This window comes from Drosophila bipectinata, chromosome 3R (genome assembly GCF_030179905.1).
Source record: "Drosophila bipectinata strain 14024-0381.07 chromosome 3R, DbipHiC1v2, whole genome shotgun sequence".
Classification (NCBI taxonomy): domain Eukaryota; kingdom Metazoa; phylum Arthropoda; class Insecta; order Diptera; family Drosophilidae; genus Drosophila; species Drosophila bipectinata.
Window position 1 is genome coordinate 14559478 of NC_091739.1, and position 17391 is coordinate 14576868.

The window sequence follows — 17391 nt, forward strand, 5'->3', positions numbered from 1 at the left end:
TGGATATGTACAGATACACAGACTCACAGATAGATAGATACTGACGCCCGCAAGTGTTGTCCAAACAGTGGGCGTGGCCTTTTGTAATTATAGAGCTCGTTATTTGTTGGTTTTTGGCCAGCAATTTGTTAGAGGGACAGCTCTTGATGGGTTAACGATGGCAGGGGCTTAGTTGGGAATGCAAATTGTTTATTTGCGGGAAACTGAAGGCCCAGAGCCGAGTCCACAGTGGTTGCGAATCAATGGCAACTATGTAGTTCAAGGCTCTGGACCCAGGCTTGTGGTCTAATGCTAATGATGGCAACGATTTGACCCACTTAGAGAACCAAATGAACAATGCCCTTAAAAGCCATTCCAATAGATGCAGAATAACAATTTAATATGCATAAGTTGCACTTTCGTTGGCAGCTGCAACAGCAGGATTTATTTTCCCGCTCAACCGGAGCAGAAATCGAATCTGCATTCTGAGGCCGAGAATTCAATCCAATTTGTTGGCCCAACCGCCACCGCTAAAAGCCCGGCTCGTCTTCACTCAATTTGTGGGCATTGTCTCTTAGCCGCTGACAACGATAATGGCCGAAAGCATGTCGATGCGGCTCATAAATCCATCAGGGCCAAATTGACTTTGGCCCACTGTTCGAGGGCAGGGGGGAACAAACAACCTGTTTAGTTAGAATAATGAGAAATTGCGTTGGTTTTTTCTTGTTGGCCAGTTCCAGAGCCAGAGCCAGAGCCAGGGCGAAGGCCAGGGCTATTTGCCAGGACCATTAAATGAGACCATTTGCACAGGAATCAAGTGGGTGGCAGGATGGTTGGGTGGCTGAGTAGCCCTACTAGCATCATAGATAAATCCAATTGTGCGGCTTGTCAAAACGGGCTATGCTCTGTTCTGCCCTGTGTATGTCCTGCCACTGGCACTGGCGAAAAGATATAGAAAATTTATTAAGTTCGTAAAATTGCGTCCTCGTCCTGCGAAGAGCATAAATTTGCCAGCCCAGACCAGACCAGTTCAGACTGCCGCTTTCCATTTGTTTATAAAGCATTTGTCTGCCGGCTTTGTCCTTTTTGTACTCCCCCCGTATGTCCTTTGGCCTAAAGTTCTCTATTTATGTTGGCATAATTTACCGTTAAGCATTTTAGGCGACAATTGCAAAATGGAATAAAAACTAAATCCGCATAGAGAAGCTGAGAGCAGTTTCGGGATTTATAGTGTCCAGGATATTGGATTGCCAGTTGCCAGTTGTTGTTATTTTGGCCAGAAACAGGACACTGGCAGATGAAATGCATAAGATAAGTTTTAATTTCATAGAACGGAAGCTGGCCGAAGAAACAAATGCAATCAACCAAAAACCCAATGAAATGAAATTCAAATAAATCATGAAATAAATTGAATTTTTTGATATTACAGCTGGGACAGCCGCCTGACTGGTCAGTCTTTTGTTTTTGCTGAGATTTTGGGACTAACTCTGGTCCCGACGTGCTGGACCGTCATTTTACGGACTTGTGTGTGCTACGGACTACGGACCAACCACCGCCCCCAGTGACAGACTACAAATGACACATTCAATCCAAGGCGGAGGCGGTGGTGGTCTCTGAAAGCCCTGGGCAGCTTAACTAATTACGGGAACGATAAGATAAGCTGACGAGAGCAGGCGCAAGGAATCCCAAGTCCCGGATACAAATGACATTCCATTTATTCAAATCAAGCCCTGATGATCCCCTGGCGACGGGGCCGTTTGTCGGTCTCTTGTCGCTGATTTTCGGGAAAAATAAATTGCAATTTCATGTCCATCAACGCACCAGGGAGAGTTCAAAACCGGGATAGAACAGGCCTTGGACAGGAAGTAATCGAATGCTGCATTAGTGCTGCAGCAACACCAGCAGCACCAGCGAGTGCCGCCAAAAAGTGCTGCAACAGCAACTGGCAACAGCTATCGCGGCATCAGATCTTGTTGTGGAGGGCAGAACCCAGAAAGAAATCCAGAAACAATGGGCGGCGACACGAGCACCGTCATCGCAATCACACAATCGCATCGAATGCAACTGCAACATCGTAAGCACTTTGATGCCACACCACTGATAAGTCAAGCGATGAGGGGGTACAGACATGGGGCTTGGGGCGGAGCCCTTGTAATGATGCTGGTTGCACAAACCGCAGCAAAGCGCTTAATTGATGGCCTAACGAACGCTCGACTCTAGTAGGGGCACTCCATCAATTGAATTTCAAACTTTAAAGTAGCCAAATCGAACTGAATAATTCCCACAGAACCCCAGTACTGAAAGTTAATTACCAAAATAATCAAATGAAAATGTTTTTTGATTAATAAAATCAAGCTTCAGCAACACTGTTAAAAATGAAAGCCATTAATTTGGTAAATGGCCATTTAATGTTTTGGAAAGCCAGCTTACAGGCTGCAGTGAAAATTAAATTAAAATTCTATTCTTCCAATAAAAGTAAACTTGGATCGGAGAATGGATCATCAACACCATTAATCCGCAATCCATCAATTGGTCAAAAGGAGTATCCAGTGTCGCCCGGGACTCATCCAAGCGACATTTATGGCCCATCAATCCATCCATCCAATCCATTTATTGCGCCCACTGAGTGCCCCTACTAAAAACAATAGTACAAGCTGTCCCACCGACTCTTTTCTGGTTTTTTTTTTGGGACTCACTGTAACATCGCTTCCAAATAGTGTTGTACTCCAAACCAATGGTAGTCATGCTAATGAGCCGCTAAAAGCAACATAAATGACATAAAGTTGCATTTTTACGACTGCCGGTCAGAGTTTCGAGAGTTCCCGGGGTCTACAAATTTTTATGTGATCACCGACCGGAATTGTATTTGTATTTGATTCTTTAGCGTTTCAACTATTTTCGAATGGCATGTTTTCTGGGCTATTCTCGTGTATTAAAATCGAATAAAGTGCAGAAATGTGTTGGGGCCAAGCCCATAAAACCCGAAAATCCGAACCAAATAAATGGAAATTCTATTGTTGCTTGTGGGCGTGAGATGTTTTTCCTTTTGGTTGGGGTCGCCCCACAAATTTTTGTGCGAGTTTAATTGACGGCAATGTCCGAGGAGGCAAAAGGTCGTAAATGTTATCGCGAAATGCAATAGCGCCGAATGAAATTTGAAAATTTCCAAATATGGTATTGGCTTCAGGGGGAAATATTTAAAAAATGTGTAAATCGGCCCATCAAAATCGGGCCTGGGAAGTCGCCCTCTGCCAGTCGGATTTCCATTTAAACAAGCCGCCAACCAAAAATATCTAAATGGCTCAAATCAAAGGGCCAAACTAATGGGACACAGGCCACGCTAGTCGATGGCTCAATTAGATGAGGGTGTTGCAGTCGGTAGTGGGTGGGGGACTTCCAAGTGTTAGGATAGATGACAATAAATTAGACGACCCGCAGCCGCGTGGCAACACTTGAAAACCTCATCGATCGGTGCCCCGAATCCATGTGTATCTGCGTATCTGTGTATCTTTGTATCTAAGATTTAAGTGGCTGTTGGATGATGCTAGCACAAACAAACTGGCACTTACCTGGTGGTCCGGGCGGTCCCGGCGGACCCTCGATGATGCCCGTGGGGAACTCGTCACCCTTGATGGTTGTGGTTAGTCCTCGATCGCCCCGATCACCCTTGTCGCCCTGCGAATGAGTCATTGTGAAAATTAAGAGGAAAACTCACATCCCCGAATGCATAAATAAACGATAAATAGTCGTATTGTGGAAAATCCGAAACTGAAAAGGGCACGCCATAAAGAAAATGGGAAAATCGAGAGAACAAAGGCGGACGGACACACAGGCGGTAGGTCGGTCAGCCAGACAGACAGACAGGATGAAGGCGAATCACTGACAGTCACTTAAAACGTCGCCGTGTTTATCCAACAGATACAAATAATGCATTAATCCTGGTGACATCTTCCTTTCCTTCCTCCCTTGTCGGTTGGGCACTCCTATCTCCAGTGATGAAGTACCTGCGTAGCTAGGGTACCTTTCCAATAATGCTTTGATTATAGATCTTAAGGAAACTCTTGTACAATTTGTACTATAAACTGCCATTGTTATGAAGTTTCATTTTCAGTTTATTCAGAAATTTGTTTTTGGAAAACAATGGCTATAGTATGTAAGCCTTCGCTATAAGCCAGTTCTTAGTTACGCAGGTATTACGTTCCATCACTGGCTTACCAGAGCCCTTTGTTTCGGATTTTCATTATTGGTTTTTCGGTGAATCACCGCAGTCTTACTCACCTTCGTGCCAGGTGCGCCCGCCACGCCGGGCGGTCCAACGGGTCCTGGCTGCCCAGCCTCGCCTTGCAGTCCTGGTGCTCCGGCCTCGCCGGGTGCTCCCCGCTCTCCCGGCGCTCCTGGCTGTCCCGCCTCGCCCGGTGGTCCCGGCGGACCCGGCTCGCCGGGCTCTCCCTGTTGGTATGAGGAAACACGTTTATTAGCTTAGGATCTCCCATGGAGTTGACCAAGTCCGGGGCACGTGCAGGACATAAACTATATGCAGGACATGCTGGGAACAAAAGGAGTAGGCCAAAATAAACTTACCTTCAGCTGTATGACTGTGGAAGCGGATACATTGACGCCGGCTTCTTGCAAGTCCTAACAGCCCCGAAACAAACCAAAGTAACAACGCAAACGAACCATAAAAAATATTAAAAATCAAAACGGGTTAAAAACAAAAGGTTGGTTAAAAGAAATACATTGTGGCTAATTAACAGCCAAACATAATTGTTAGTTCAGCTGCTGCAAGAAGCGGGATTAGGCAAATGAAAAGCAAAATAAACCAGCTGCCGTTAAACCAAATTAAGTGTTTTTAAAGGGAAACTACAAAACTGAAAACTACGAAAATAAATTGGATGAAAATTCCATTAAAAAGTACCCGGGGATCTGCGAAACGAAAGTCCCAAAAGTTGCCACTGCCCCCCAGCGATACATATAAAAGGGAAAGGGGGGCAAGTCCACAAAACTACGATGTTGCAACGAATTTATGGTGCAGTTTAAACAAAAGAGCCAAGGCAGACGACAGCCGACAGGCGACAACTTAAAAGCATTACAAACGAGAATGAAGCGAGACAATAAACACAACTACAAGTATAAGTACAGATAGAAGACTACAAGCTACCAGCTACCAGCTACAAGCTACAAGGACCGGGACGCCCAAAGGACAAATACTAGAGCAGCCAAGGACAACAAGTTGCAAATAATTTGTTGCATACTGGCTGCCATCCCTCGGCCATCTGCATTTGGCCTCTGAAAAATGGTCTTGACCATGTCCACTTGGTCCACTATGGTCTAGAAATGGTACGGTAGCAACGGGCTAAAATAAGAAGATTAGTGGGTGGTGGTGGCAATACCTTAACAGCAACTATTTCCGCATAGCCCAGCGTGCCGCCATGCAGCGTTGTCACCGATCTCTTCAGACCCTAGGAATGCAAAAGCAATTTAGATCCAGTCAGACTCTATTTAATTTGGAGCCAAGAATTGCAGCAGCCGTTGCGGTATATCGAGGAAAATGGGAGCGGAAACGGAAACTCCAACTTACCTTCACCGTTTGGAAGACATCCATTCCGGGGTGTCCGGTGTCGCCCTTTTGGCCCTTGTCCCCGGGCTTGCCCGCCGCTCCCTTCTCACCACTGATGCCATTCAGGCCCTGCAGAGATAAAAAAAAAAAAATAGTTTGCCAAAAAGGGTCTTAAACTAAAAACTTCTGGCTTAAATGTAACATATTTTTTATATTTTATAAAATAAAATCCTTTGTGTATTTTTATCAAAAAATTGTGGATAGTTTCTCGCAGCATATGGACTCAACTTCCGGTCCAGTTTTCAACCAGATTTCGGCTGCCACTTACCGGTTCGCCCTTGTCGCCGGCATCGCCCTTCTTGCCGCGCTTGCCGCGTTTTCCGGGTGGTCCTGGTGGACCCGGAGGACCTGCAATGAATGAAAAGTTTACCGTGAGTTAGTTGTGAAAAAGCAATCTTAAGGTCGCCTCATTAGTTGCCCATTGAACTCGCCGCTGACCCACAGGATGCAGGACCAGTGACAAAGCCATTTCCTTGGGCCCTCCCCATTTTCCCCCGTTATTTTTTATAATTTTTTTTTCGGGTGTTCAGACGTTGTTTTTTGCGCAGTTGGCGCAAATTCATTTAGCTGAAAAATGACTTTTCGCAGCATTTTGTCACGCTGCGGCGAAGAGAAGAAGCTCCCAGCGAATGTCGGCGGGACACAAAATATTTACAACCACTTTGGATGCTATTATTTCGGGGCAGCGAGAAACTTTATCTACCCGAAGGAGGCGAGAAGGACCCAGGTCCTTGGAGCAAAGCGGCTGGACAAAGCTGCAGTCGATGCTTTTCAATTATTTCGCATGCAATTTTCAGAAGCATAAAACTGGGTCCTTCGTGCCTTGTAATTTTCCCGGCTGCTGTTGCATCTTTTCCGGGCCATGGAAATTATTTTTATTAGAGCCGACTCGCTGCACTGGCTCCTGTTTTTCCTCGTTTTTTTTTGCGCTTCTAGAGACAGGAAATTAACACCTAAAATTCCTAGACAAAGGCCATGAATGTCTGGCGGAGGTTGAAGGTGTGAAAATATTTAATTAAATTAACAGACAATAGCAACAAAAGATCGCTAGCAGCGGCAGTAGCAGGCAGGCAGCTACCGGAAATACCAACTCCAGGCACTCCCTCCCACCAAAAGGGCTCTCCTTTTAACAAGAAGTTTTAAAACCGTTCCATATAATAATTGTTGTAATTAAGTAATTTCGTTTTTGCTTCTTCGAAGGCCAAGAAACAGCAAACGGCAGACGGCAGGTCTCGGCTCTTCAAAAGGAAGCTGCCCTTAATGCAGGAAGCGCCGGCAAACAATTTAAATTCATTTCGCGCTAAAATGGCGCCGCAAACTACCAAAGGCATGCCGCCCGGTGGGTGGTGGCCCGATGGCGGAGGTGCGAAGTGAGCTGGCACAGGCATCCCAGCCAGCATGACTCCGGTGCCGGTGCCGGTGCCGGTGCTGCCCCTTCCGCGCCACCCACGGATGCTTATTTAATTAAAAAAAGATTTCTCCGTTCACGCACCCAGAAGAAAGAAAATAAAAGCGTGGCAAGTAGATAAATAAGAATCTCTAGACTTGTAAGGTGTTTTTAAGGTAATGTGGTAAGTAATACATCCCACTATTACCTCCACTAGCGAGCTGCTTCCTCTCTGTTGCAAGTTTGAAACTTTTTATCCTGCTTGGCCTGGCAGTTTCGAACTTATTTTAATCGATTGATCTTCCCCGATTCGTGCTCTCCAGCCAGGACCAGGAGCCTGTTAATCCGCCCATAAAATTTTCGTAATCTTCCAGTTGGCCCACTGTCCTTTGTCGGGGCAAATTATGCGCTTGCAGCACTTGCCAAGTAATAAAAGCCAACCAATTAAGCGTGGCTAAGACCCGGCTAGAAACAATGAAGGACTAACTCTCCCTGTAGGTGGGGGTGAGGGTTTCCTGGGTGAGTCTTTGGGGGTTTCCTGGGGCTGGGCGTCAAGTGTCGTAAGCCAAAGGCGTTGACGCACGAAAATATAAAGAAAGTCAAGAACGGAAAATCAGAGAGTATAAAAGGGGGGACTAGCTGAAGGCCTTTGTCAGCTAGAGGAAAAAGTTAAAATTGCTCTTAATCTAATAGCAACATAATAATCATAATCATAACATCGTTTGCTTTCACATGCTTGCTCTTTTCAGCTTTCTTCCATCTCTGTCAGACCGAGCTGCCATTAACGCCGCATTTTCCGTATTATTTTCGCGTTGATGGCGCCATTTTGGCTTACAGTTTGTTGGCTGCTGGCTGCTAATGGTGTTTATTTGTTGTTGCTACTGTTTCCCGTTGATACGGCTGCCTAATGCGCTAAGAAATCTCATTGCGCCAGGACACACACACCCGAATGGATATTATATAGGCTGCTGTCAGCCAAACTAAGTGCGCTGCCAGCTGATGAGGTTGTTAAGTCACAACTTGTTCTCTTCCTCCCTGTCGCCTTCAATAAATACATTTCCTTCATGGTGATGCTGATACTGAGGATGATGGCCAAGAGGAAGGCCACGATGAAGGCAATTGAACGTACTCAACCATACGTGCTGGCAGAGTTATAAATCTATATCGACGGCATTAGTTCAACTGCTGCATCAGCTTATCGCTCACGGGGGTTGGCGTTGCTCGGAGAGGTCCTCGGAAGGAAGGGAATTATGTCAAGTTGTGCGCGTAATAAATACTCGACTTGGCATCGTTTACGTGCGTACTACACCCCGACAACACGAACAACAAACAATGGCTAAACAAGTTGACAATCCCCTGCTAGAAACCCCATTCCATAGACCATCTAGATTCTAGAAAATAAGGGAAACGCAAAAGTCTGCACCTGATCGGGGAATTGAAGTTTCTAGCAACTTTGCCGCCACACTTGGGGCTTGTTCATTCGCCCGGAGAATTATCTAATTTGCCAAGTTGCTGCCACACGAGGCAAAAAGGGCAGCCAGGTCGGGGTTCAAAGGCTTAAGCCCACTCCCGTTGGTGGTCAGAAAGCTCAATTGATTTTCCGATGTGGGATACAACTCTTTCAGGCTCGTTTTGAATGGAAGTGCTGATTGAATGCCCAAGGACGACGAGTGTTTCCCTTTGAATACATATATTGCTGTGTTTCTAGTGGCTTTTCCAAAGAACGAAGACTGAAAAACATTCAAATATCAAAGAATTAGATACACTTCAGTGTTTTATGGAAAAAAGGAAAACAGAATCCAAATCAGATTTCAAACCCACTGCATCCTGGCCACTTATCGGTAAGAAATATTAAACTTTCCCGCCCTGAGCTTTAAAGCCAACTGTCACTCGGCATTTTCATTAGCTTCTCCAAAAAGTAGGAAAAACAAGATTAAATTTTCGTTTAAACTGCAGCTGGAGCTCCGGTATCCAGTATCCAGTATCCAGGATCCCTGTCATCCTGCCAAGGACGTCTGTGCTCAGCGAACGGCAGAAGCAAAATGAACTGCCAGCCAGGAGTGAAACTTGAAATGCAAACATTGATGGCAAACTTTTAACTTTTGCCGTGACGTGTGTCGTCGTTGTCCTTGTGCTGCCGCCCCGGTGTCCCTGAATCCAAAAACCTTATCCTACGTGCGTCAGAGCCACTGGCAGTGGCACAGGCAGTGGCAACCAAACGCAAAATGCAGCCAAATACAAAATGGTAAGCGTACTTAAAGCATTTGCTCTTATTCCTTCCTGTTGCGGACATAACTGCAAAAGTTTTGCCTGTCAGCATCACAGGAGTCACGCATTCCCAGGTTCTCTGGCATCATACACGGCGAAAAACTATAGATCCTATTTCACATTCTACGAGATAATTCATTAAAAGACAATCTTCTATTCAAAGCTTAAGAGTATTTCACTAAAAAAGGATATTAAATAATTAAATACACATTTTTTAGGTACAAGCACCCTTTGCATGAAATGAAATTATGTAGCCTGCGGGGGGATTGTTGGGAAACAAAAGCACGAACAAAATATGTAAGTTGCTTGAATGCCAAAAGGCGCACAAAATGTTGCTGCTCCTGTTCCTGCCTCTGATGTTCCTGCTCCTGCTCCAGTGGCTCCTTCTGCTGTATTTCTAGTTGTTTGTCTGCAAGTTGCCGCTGTAAATCTTCAATAAATGCGTTCTGCAGCAGCACGAAAATGCGGCGCAACATTACATTCAAACAATGGCTGAGTTCTTGTCCCAGCTCCTGGCTCCTGGGTCCTGGGTCCTAGCTCCTGGCTCCCAGCGTTGTCCTTGTCCTTGTCGTCTGCTGATATGCGATACTTTCCATACAAAATAACTCTTGTCGTCCCGTTACTGGGGGGATCCTTGTTCTCTCCTTTTTTTTCTGGTTTGTGCCGCTTGTCCTGTTTTTGTGTTTTTTTTTTGTGTGCCAACGGTGTTTGGTTCGCAAAAGTGTCTCAAGTTGTCGCGGGGGCTCACCCCCAGAATATCCAGACACAGATCTGGGAGACTGTAATTTCAGAGCGATTCGGTTACTTCCTGGAAACCAGCCTTATCCTTTCTTTGGATCGAATGTGATATACCTTAACTCGCTAGCAAGGACAAATGCTGTGACAGACTTTGATATGTTAGGGTAACCCATTTGTTTAGAGTATTACCTGTCTCGTGCAGTAAAATAAACAAAAAAGTAGACCAGGCTAAGTGAGATTTGGTGCTTATCGCTCGCAGAGAGGAGGAGAACCCGTTTCGGTCTTCTGTAATTTATGCCTGCTCATTAGGACGAAAACAGGTTATGCCTCTGCATATTTACACAACGTCTGCCATAAATCAGTGAGCCGAAACTGGTTGTCCCAAGGTGCGACTCGACAACAGGTCATCCGTGGGGATTTGATTCTCGAATTAAAGTGTCTAGTATCTGTCATGTTGATATGCATGGTGAGTAGAGACTCCCAGCCATAATTCAATTCAAGTGACCGTCTTGCGGCCCATGGGCTAATTATTGCACTTGAGCAAGCACACGATGGCCCTAATTGACTTGTATATATGTATTACATAGGTATGAGTCTTCCAGCATCCAATAGTCAGATCATTAAAGTTGGCATGTAATCAACAATGGTTCGGACCAAATTAGTTGCCCTGGGGCGATGTCTGATGTTCGACAAATGCATTATGCCAAACTTTTATTAGCTCTGAGGGCAACGGAAGCAGCCACGCACACAAAGAGCTTCCATATACGTACATACTCACATATATGGTATGTGGTTCGTACAAGCTGGCTCCTTGCTCCTGACTGATTTTGTTTACGGGCGAGAATTTGCACCACGCACACACACTGTTGACAACTGCAAATGTTTGCCAGATGGTCTGTGTTGGAGTGTGTGTGCCTGTTGCCATGGCCAGAAGGCAAATGTCTGACAAATCTGTTGCATTATGGGTGCCATATGCTGATCCTAGTCGCCCATTGATTCGTGTCGCCTTAGCAGCTTGCCACCCATTTCCGATTTCCGCTAATTAAATGATGGCCATAAATTTAGGATTTCGATTAGTGGGGATTGTCATCTGCGCTCACAATCCTCTTGACTAATTAAAGCAGTTAGGTTTAAGTACTTCAAGTACTAGTACACGGTTTTGGCGTGGTGGAAAAAAACTGAACTTTATTTCTAACCCACACTGCGTATACGCAATAACGAAGTGCACACCAACAGGTTGCTCTCATTGGCCTGCAATTAATTAACACTAACTGCCACCCGCCCACAAAACGCCCACTTTTGGCAATTACACATGTAAAATCGCAACGCTTGACAAATGTTGTTTGCGGTTTGGCCATAAATATGAAAGGTAATTGGCCTGCCATCACCGGGTGGGGGAGCATGGGGGCCGCCTCCTAGAAAAATAGCCACTTTTTTGTGGATAATTGTAAATTGCATTCCGGACTCCGAACTTCAATCTCCGGATTTCAATTCACGTTTTGCGTTTGCTATCTGATTGAGTGACGGCTTCATGGCTTTGTGGTCTCATTTAACCCATTCCAGATCCCAAAAAAGGCTGTCAACCAGGCCGGGCCAGACCGACCGACCGATCGACTGACTGACAAATTAGCTTCGCATTCTCTGGAAAATTTTTGTGTTTGCGGCTTTTTTTCTTCCTTTTTCAAATTGGACTGTTTGGCCGTTATTTATATTTCGGTTTTCAATGCAAATTGCATAATTTATTGCAGTTCCTGATTTGATTTATGAGTCCGGCGCATTATTTTTTATTTGTTTAACTTTAATGCTTTGTTGTTGCATGAATTTATGGTAGAGATTTTTTTATGATTTAAATGGTGTTTTATGAGGGGTAATGTGATTTTAATAGAGCAGCGGGGAATTGAATTCACTTTGATATTTATGAGGCGAGTGTTTTTCGTTTCTGCTTTTGTTAAGCATTAATAAAATAATTTATTCGCTCTGTCGTTCTGTCGCTCTTGTTTTCATTATTCAGCCGGAGATTTGCATTCTCCGGATTTCTTTCTGCAGCGCCATTGCCATGTCTTGCTTTGCATTTCAAATGCAATTTGATTAAACCGCAATTTGACTAAGTGTCGGAGGATAATTTGCATTGTGGCAACTGGGACTGGGACAATCCAAACAATTATACGATTTCCGTTTAGACAAAGCTTATGCCAGGACTCTATGGTTAATCCGTCTTAGCTCCAAGGATGTGAAACTTAGTCGAGAAACTTTAAGCCATCAGTTTTAATGGTAATGTTGTCACTTATTTTGAAAGAGGTCCTTTAAACTTGCCACCAGAGTTTATTAAATGCTTGTCCCCTGGCTGGAGGAGGCAAATGGCCAAAAGAAAACAAAAAACTTAAAAGAATAACAAGAACAAGGTGGAATCCCCTGGGGCTCTACCTTATGTTTAAGTAATTGGCAAACAGCTTTGGCCGGTCCCTGGGATTACGCAGACTGGTGTTTGCGAACCCTTCCGTCCTGAGATGTTAATGTTTTCGTTTTGGCCATGTTTATTTTCCGTTTTGTCTGCTCTCCCAAATATAAATAGAAAACAAACGCAGGACTAATAAAAGATTCCAAGGATAATCCCTGGGAAATGGTTGGAAATGGGAAAATAAGCAATCGAGTGCTGCGTTCCAGAAACACATTACACGGAACAAAGGGATCTGAAAATCTAAAACAATTTAATAGAACACTCCCCAGAAAACAAGAGCAAAAAAACTGGGTGAGCGATAATCCCTCCCGTCGAAAACTGAGTGGATGCTCCGAGCAAAGCCCTCTTAACAATAGAAAGTGTTTGGCGCTTAGATGGTGGGCGCCAGTGGAAAAAAATGAAAATAAGAATTTCATTTCACTTTCTTCGGATCTGACATGCTGTTGACTGATGGATCTGATGACTGTTGCTTCTCCCCTCCCTGGTATTAGCATATTTTGTGCTGCTGCCTTCAATACGTTTCCACACAATTGCACAGGCTGGCAGAAAAAAAAAAGGCAAGACCGCAGCGAAATTGAAGCCATCTTGGCAACCAGAAAAGAACAAAGCACCGCTCCCCCCGGTATTTGCGGATATATATCGCGGCTATATGCGTGCAAATATATTCCAGGGGTGAATCAAGAAATTAATCCCTTTAGCAGCTGCGACAGCACCAAACAAATAATGAAAGATATTTATTTTTTTTGTGTGCGCGCCTTATAAACACAACAATGAATGGCGGAATCAAGCTGATGAAGAATGATATAATAACAATAATAATAATAACAGCGACACTCTCTGCGCGGCCGATCCCTTTGGCGCTCCGCTGTATCCACGAGATACAGATACAGATGAGCCATAAAAAATCACAGAGCCCCCACAGCGGCCAGCAGTGATAATAAAAAATAAAAAGAAAAAGCTGTGACAAGTGATACAAAGTAAATACATGCGAATGTGAAACCATACCAGACAGAGCACCCGACACACCAATGAATTGTAATATGTATCTGGATCGCTGTGGATACACACGTATCTGTATCTATCTACAGAGTATCTGCAGCCGTTTCCGCGGCCGTTTCTGTCCTGTTGTCCCGTCCAGTTGTTGCAACAGTTCGTGTGTGGCATTCGTTCAGATTTTTGTCCCTTTTGGCTTGATTTTTTCGTTTCTTTGGGTAAGCCTCTTTTATGGCTGTAATGGAATGTAACCGAGCCACTGACACAACACAGAATGCAGCTCACATATTGCCATTGCCCGATGAGTTATGGCTTAATTGTGATGTCAGCAGCGTCTGCAAATTGGAGTTCTCTTCCGAAAAAAAAATATGATAGACATGGGGTCTTCCGGATACCCTGTCTGAGGACATCTCCCAAAAATGAATTGTGGCAGGCAGACTCCAACTCGTATTTTTCATATAAATTCGAATGTGAATTGCATAATTTACATCCCGGCTAAGCAGGAGGGAAGACAAGCCGCTTGGCTTACACTTTAGTGGCTGCTCGGTAATACCCGGCGTATGTGCAATATTCCCAATAAATAAAGCGACAGACTGGTATCCTATCTCATCCCGACACCTCACCAGGGACAGGGACAGGAGCAGGGACATTCACACAATGGTTATGATGTCGATATGCACGAACTGTGGGAGCCATCACTCATCCGGCGGTGTCTTCTTTGCCGCGGAATGAGAACGCTGATGATATGAATGAATTATGTGGGCTGTGGCAGGAATGGGAGTGGGAGGCAGGCAGCCTGTGTCGACATGCGTTTAACTTGCGGCAATTTTGTAACATGGAAGCTGCAGACGAGCACAGATGACGACGGGCGACAATGTTGGAAACAACGTTGCAACATCAGCGGCAACAGTAACAACAACAACAACTCGCCAGATACATCGGAAGAGAACAACCTGCAGCTGACGCTTTCGGTGGCATATGCGAAGCTCTTGTGGCATTGTTCGTGTGGCATAATTTAAATAATTGAAAGTTTTACGCTTACGCACATAATGCCCGAGCACAGCTGATGGCCGGATGCTGATGGTCTGCATCCATCGTCCTGCGTCCTTTGGCTTTGGCTTTCGCTTTGGCGCTTTAATGAGCAAATTACAGGCGAACCACCACTGGCACTACATGCCAATGAAATTAACCAATTTCCAAGCGAAATGCAAATGAGCACTCGACTAAAATACACGCATGTGGCATGGATTGGAGTGGAAGGAAAAAATATATGTGCACCCTGGCCAGGCCCTGCCACAATCGGCATCCTGGGTTATTTAATTTTGTGCCGTCGGCGGTGTCGGAGACGCGAATTCAAATTAAATGATCACACCGCGCGCCCAGCACAAGTTCAAATAGACAAATGCGCCGCTGCCCGAGGCACAATTACCCACACAGCCACACGGTTACTGTTTCAGATACAGATACAGCCAGAGATCCGGATACAGATGCGGATGCCGGCAACCCTTTGTTCGCCTCCACTTCCTGCCCTTCAGCCGGCCCCCCATTCAGCATTTATCTGCGGCTGCCCCCCCAGGTACGTGAGTGCAAACTGCTTACGCTCATATCATACAAATCATGCAGCTGCCATATATTCTAAATTGCCAGCCATTTTGGCAGACACATCAGGCGGCGCGAGGATGGGCCTGGGCAGGATGGACGTTGCCGGAGGGGCTCTGCCAGGGCCCAGGTTGACTGATAAAAACGAGCCACATGTACTGCTCCGACTCCGGGGTCCGGACTAAGTTACAGTGGTCCATAAAAAGTGATTAAACACCAATTTAAAATGATGCTTGAGCATTAAATGATAAGCATTCGAATAATGACAATCATAAGGTCGTAAAACACTCTTGATGTTTCTGGTTTTTGTAAAGTTGTTTAGTAATTTAACAAAAAGGTTGGGCTGAATTTTAATAGGTACACTTTCGAGTCAGACTTATCCACTGTACTCTAGCATAGAGCTAGCCGATTTCCAAGCGAAACATAATGAGACTTGACATGTTATATACCCATCGAGCGGTCAACGAGTGGGTGATTGAGTGTGAGTGGCCTCCGAGGGAGTCTGTCTCCGATCCCACTCCGTTCAATCAGCCCCTTGTTGACCAATGATTGTTTCAATGGTGTTCGAACAGTGCAAATGAACAGAGAGCAGTAGCTAGGGTCACGGCTTGACTTCCCCAGATATCCTCTGTATTCCCCCTACTGGCTGTGACGGAAGGACCCGCTTTGTAAATAAATTGCATGCATCCTGGCTCCTCGCTCGCATGCAAAAGTCTATTTATCCTGAAGTCAAAATATGCTCCAGACAAAGCAGCAATAGCAGCTTTCTGTTATTTCAACTTTTTTATATTTTTCATACGCTGCTCAGCTCAGCTCCTTTTTTATGGCACACTCTGCGCTTTCTGGTCTGTCTCGGGCTTCATTATTTTTATTGGATTTTCCACAAGCCTGGAGGGGGGAATATGATAATGCGAGTACTTCAAACGGGTTCAATATAACCGTTCTACGGCCAAGAAAAATGTGAAATTATATGCGACGAGATGGAGGAGGTTGAGGAGGAGAAAACCTCTTGGCTAATCCCGACTCTAGTGCACCCACACGACTCTAGTGCAGGCAAAGATTGCAGTTGTAACCATCCAGACACACACACACACAAACTCTCGGGCTGTCATGTCGGTTTGGAATGCATCTAATGGCATAGCATGGCATATTACACATACGCCCTGTGGCGCATTGTTCAATAAATACAAATTTAGACAGCATGATTTGCCGGGTTAGGGATTGAGAACGGGGAGCATTGCACTCGAGACACGAGCACAAGCCCACAACCGGAATGGGAGAACATATATTATAATATTTATGACGCCCGGTGGGTGGCGGGGATTGACCTTTTGCTTTTGGCCGGCCAGCCCGACAGGACCAGAATTGCACATCCGAGTGGCCCTAATGCGATGTGGCCGTGTCTAACAGGGTCATTAGCCACAAGTGGCAGTGCGCTAATTATGCAACCCGAAGTGGGCTGTAACAGGAGCTGCAGCAGCGCCAGTCGAGCCAGTGGCATAAATCTCTCTTTCTGGGCCAACCCAGCATTGCCAATTATGCACTTTATGCCCAGGATCATGGGGCACGAAACACTTGCCCCACAAAATGCGCCCCACAATCCCTCCAACTTTGCAGTTGTCCGTGGCCAAGACATGACCTCAAGCCACTGCAAGTCGCATTATGACAGTGCCCGCCAAGCTCAACAAAATGTAAGCCAAACTTTGCCGCTGGCCACAATTGCTGGCCAGCTGGAAGATGGTCTGAGTTGATCGCTTTAAAACCGCACTACAGACCGCAAATTTAAAATGGGAAAAGAGTTAAACGGAAGAGAAATATTTGAAATTCAATTCTGAATATTCCAAGACAACTAAACTATTAAGTATCATTGTGGGGCATCTGAGCTGCACTGGAAATGGAAAAAAATAAATATCTGCAAGAAATTGTTTCCAAAATCTTTCCACCGGAAAACTTCCAAGAAATGGAACAAAAATGACGTTTTTTTGGGCATATCGTCCAATTTTCTGGGGCTTCCCCTTCAAAATTTTGGAAAAGTGCGTGAAATGGGATGGCCCCGGGGGATGGCCATTTCTTTCCCTACCATGTAACTTTGTTGGGTAGGGCAATATGGCCCCGGGGGATGGGCATATCTTGGCCAATTTCGATCCGATTCTCGAAGGGAATACTTTAAACGATTTCTGGATCGATTCTGCACAAATCTGCATCAAAATCTACCAACAGATTATTTTTTCGATTTTTTGTCCACTTTTCTGGGGCTTCCCCTTCAAAAAGTGAAAAAATGCATGGAAGGGTAATTCGGCCCCGGGGGATGGCCATATCTTGGCCAATTTCGATCCGATTCTCGAAGGGAAT

General features: G+C 45.2%; 1 protein-coding gene across 20 annotated transcripts in view; it reads right to left on the reverse strand.

Annotated features, from left to right (window-relative positions):
* LOC108129559 (collagen alpha chain CG42342) overlaps window positions 1-17391 on the reverse strand; it is a 66098-nt gene that overhangs the window by 15776 nt on the left and 32931 nt on the right. For 9 of the 20 annotated variants that reach the window (XM_017247653.3, XM_017247648.3, XM_017247644.3 and 6 more), the window contains exons 3-8: window positions 5865-5944; window positions 5558-5665; window positions 5370-5438; window positions 4561-4614; window positions 4258-4428; window positions 3549-3654 (exon numbers count right to left, since the gene is read on the reverse strand). In XM_017247653.3, the coding sequence (XP_017103142.2) occupies window positions 3549-3654; window positions 4258-4428; window positions 4561-4614; window positions 5370-5438; window positions 5558-5665; window positions 5865-5944 (588 nt within the window). The remainder of the gene's footprint in view (window positions 1-3548; window positions 3655-4257; window positions 4429-4560; window positions 4615-5369; window positions 5439-5557; window positions 5666-5864; window positions 5945-17391) is intronic. The other 11 variants (XM_017247655.3, XM_017247646.3, XM_017247640.3 and 8 more) reach the window with 3 other exon arrangements.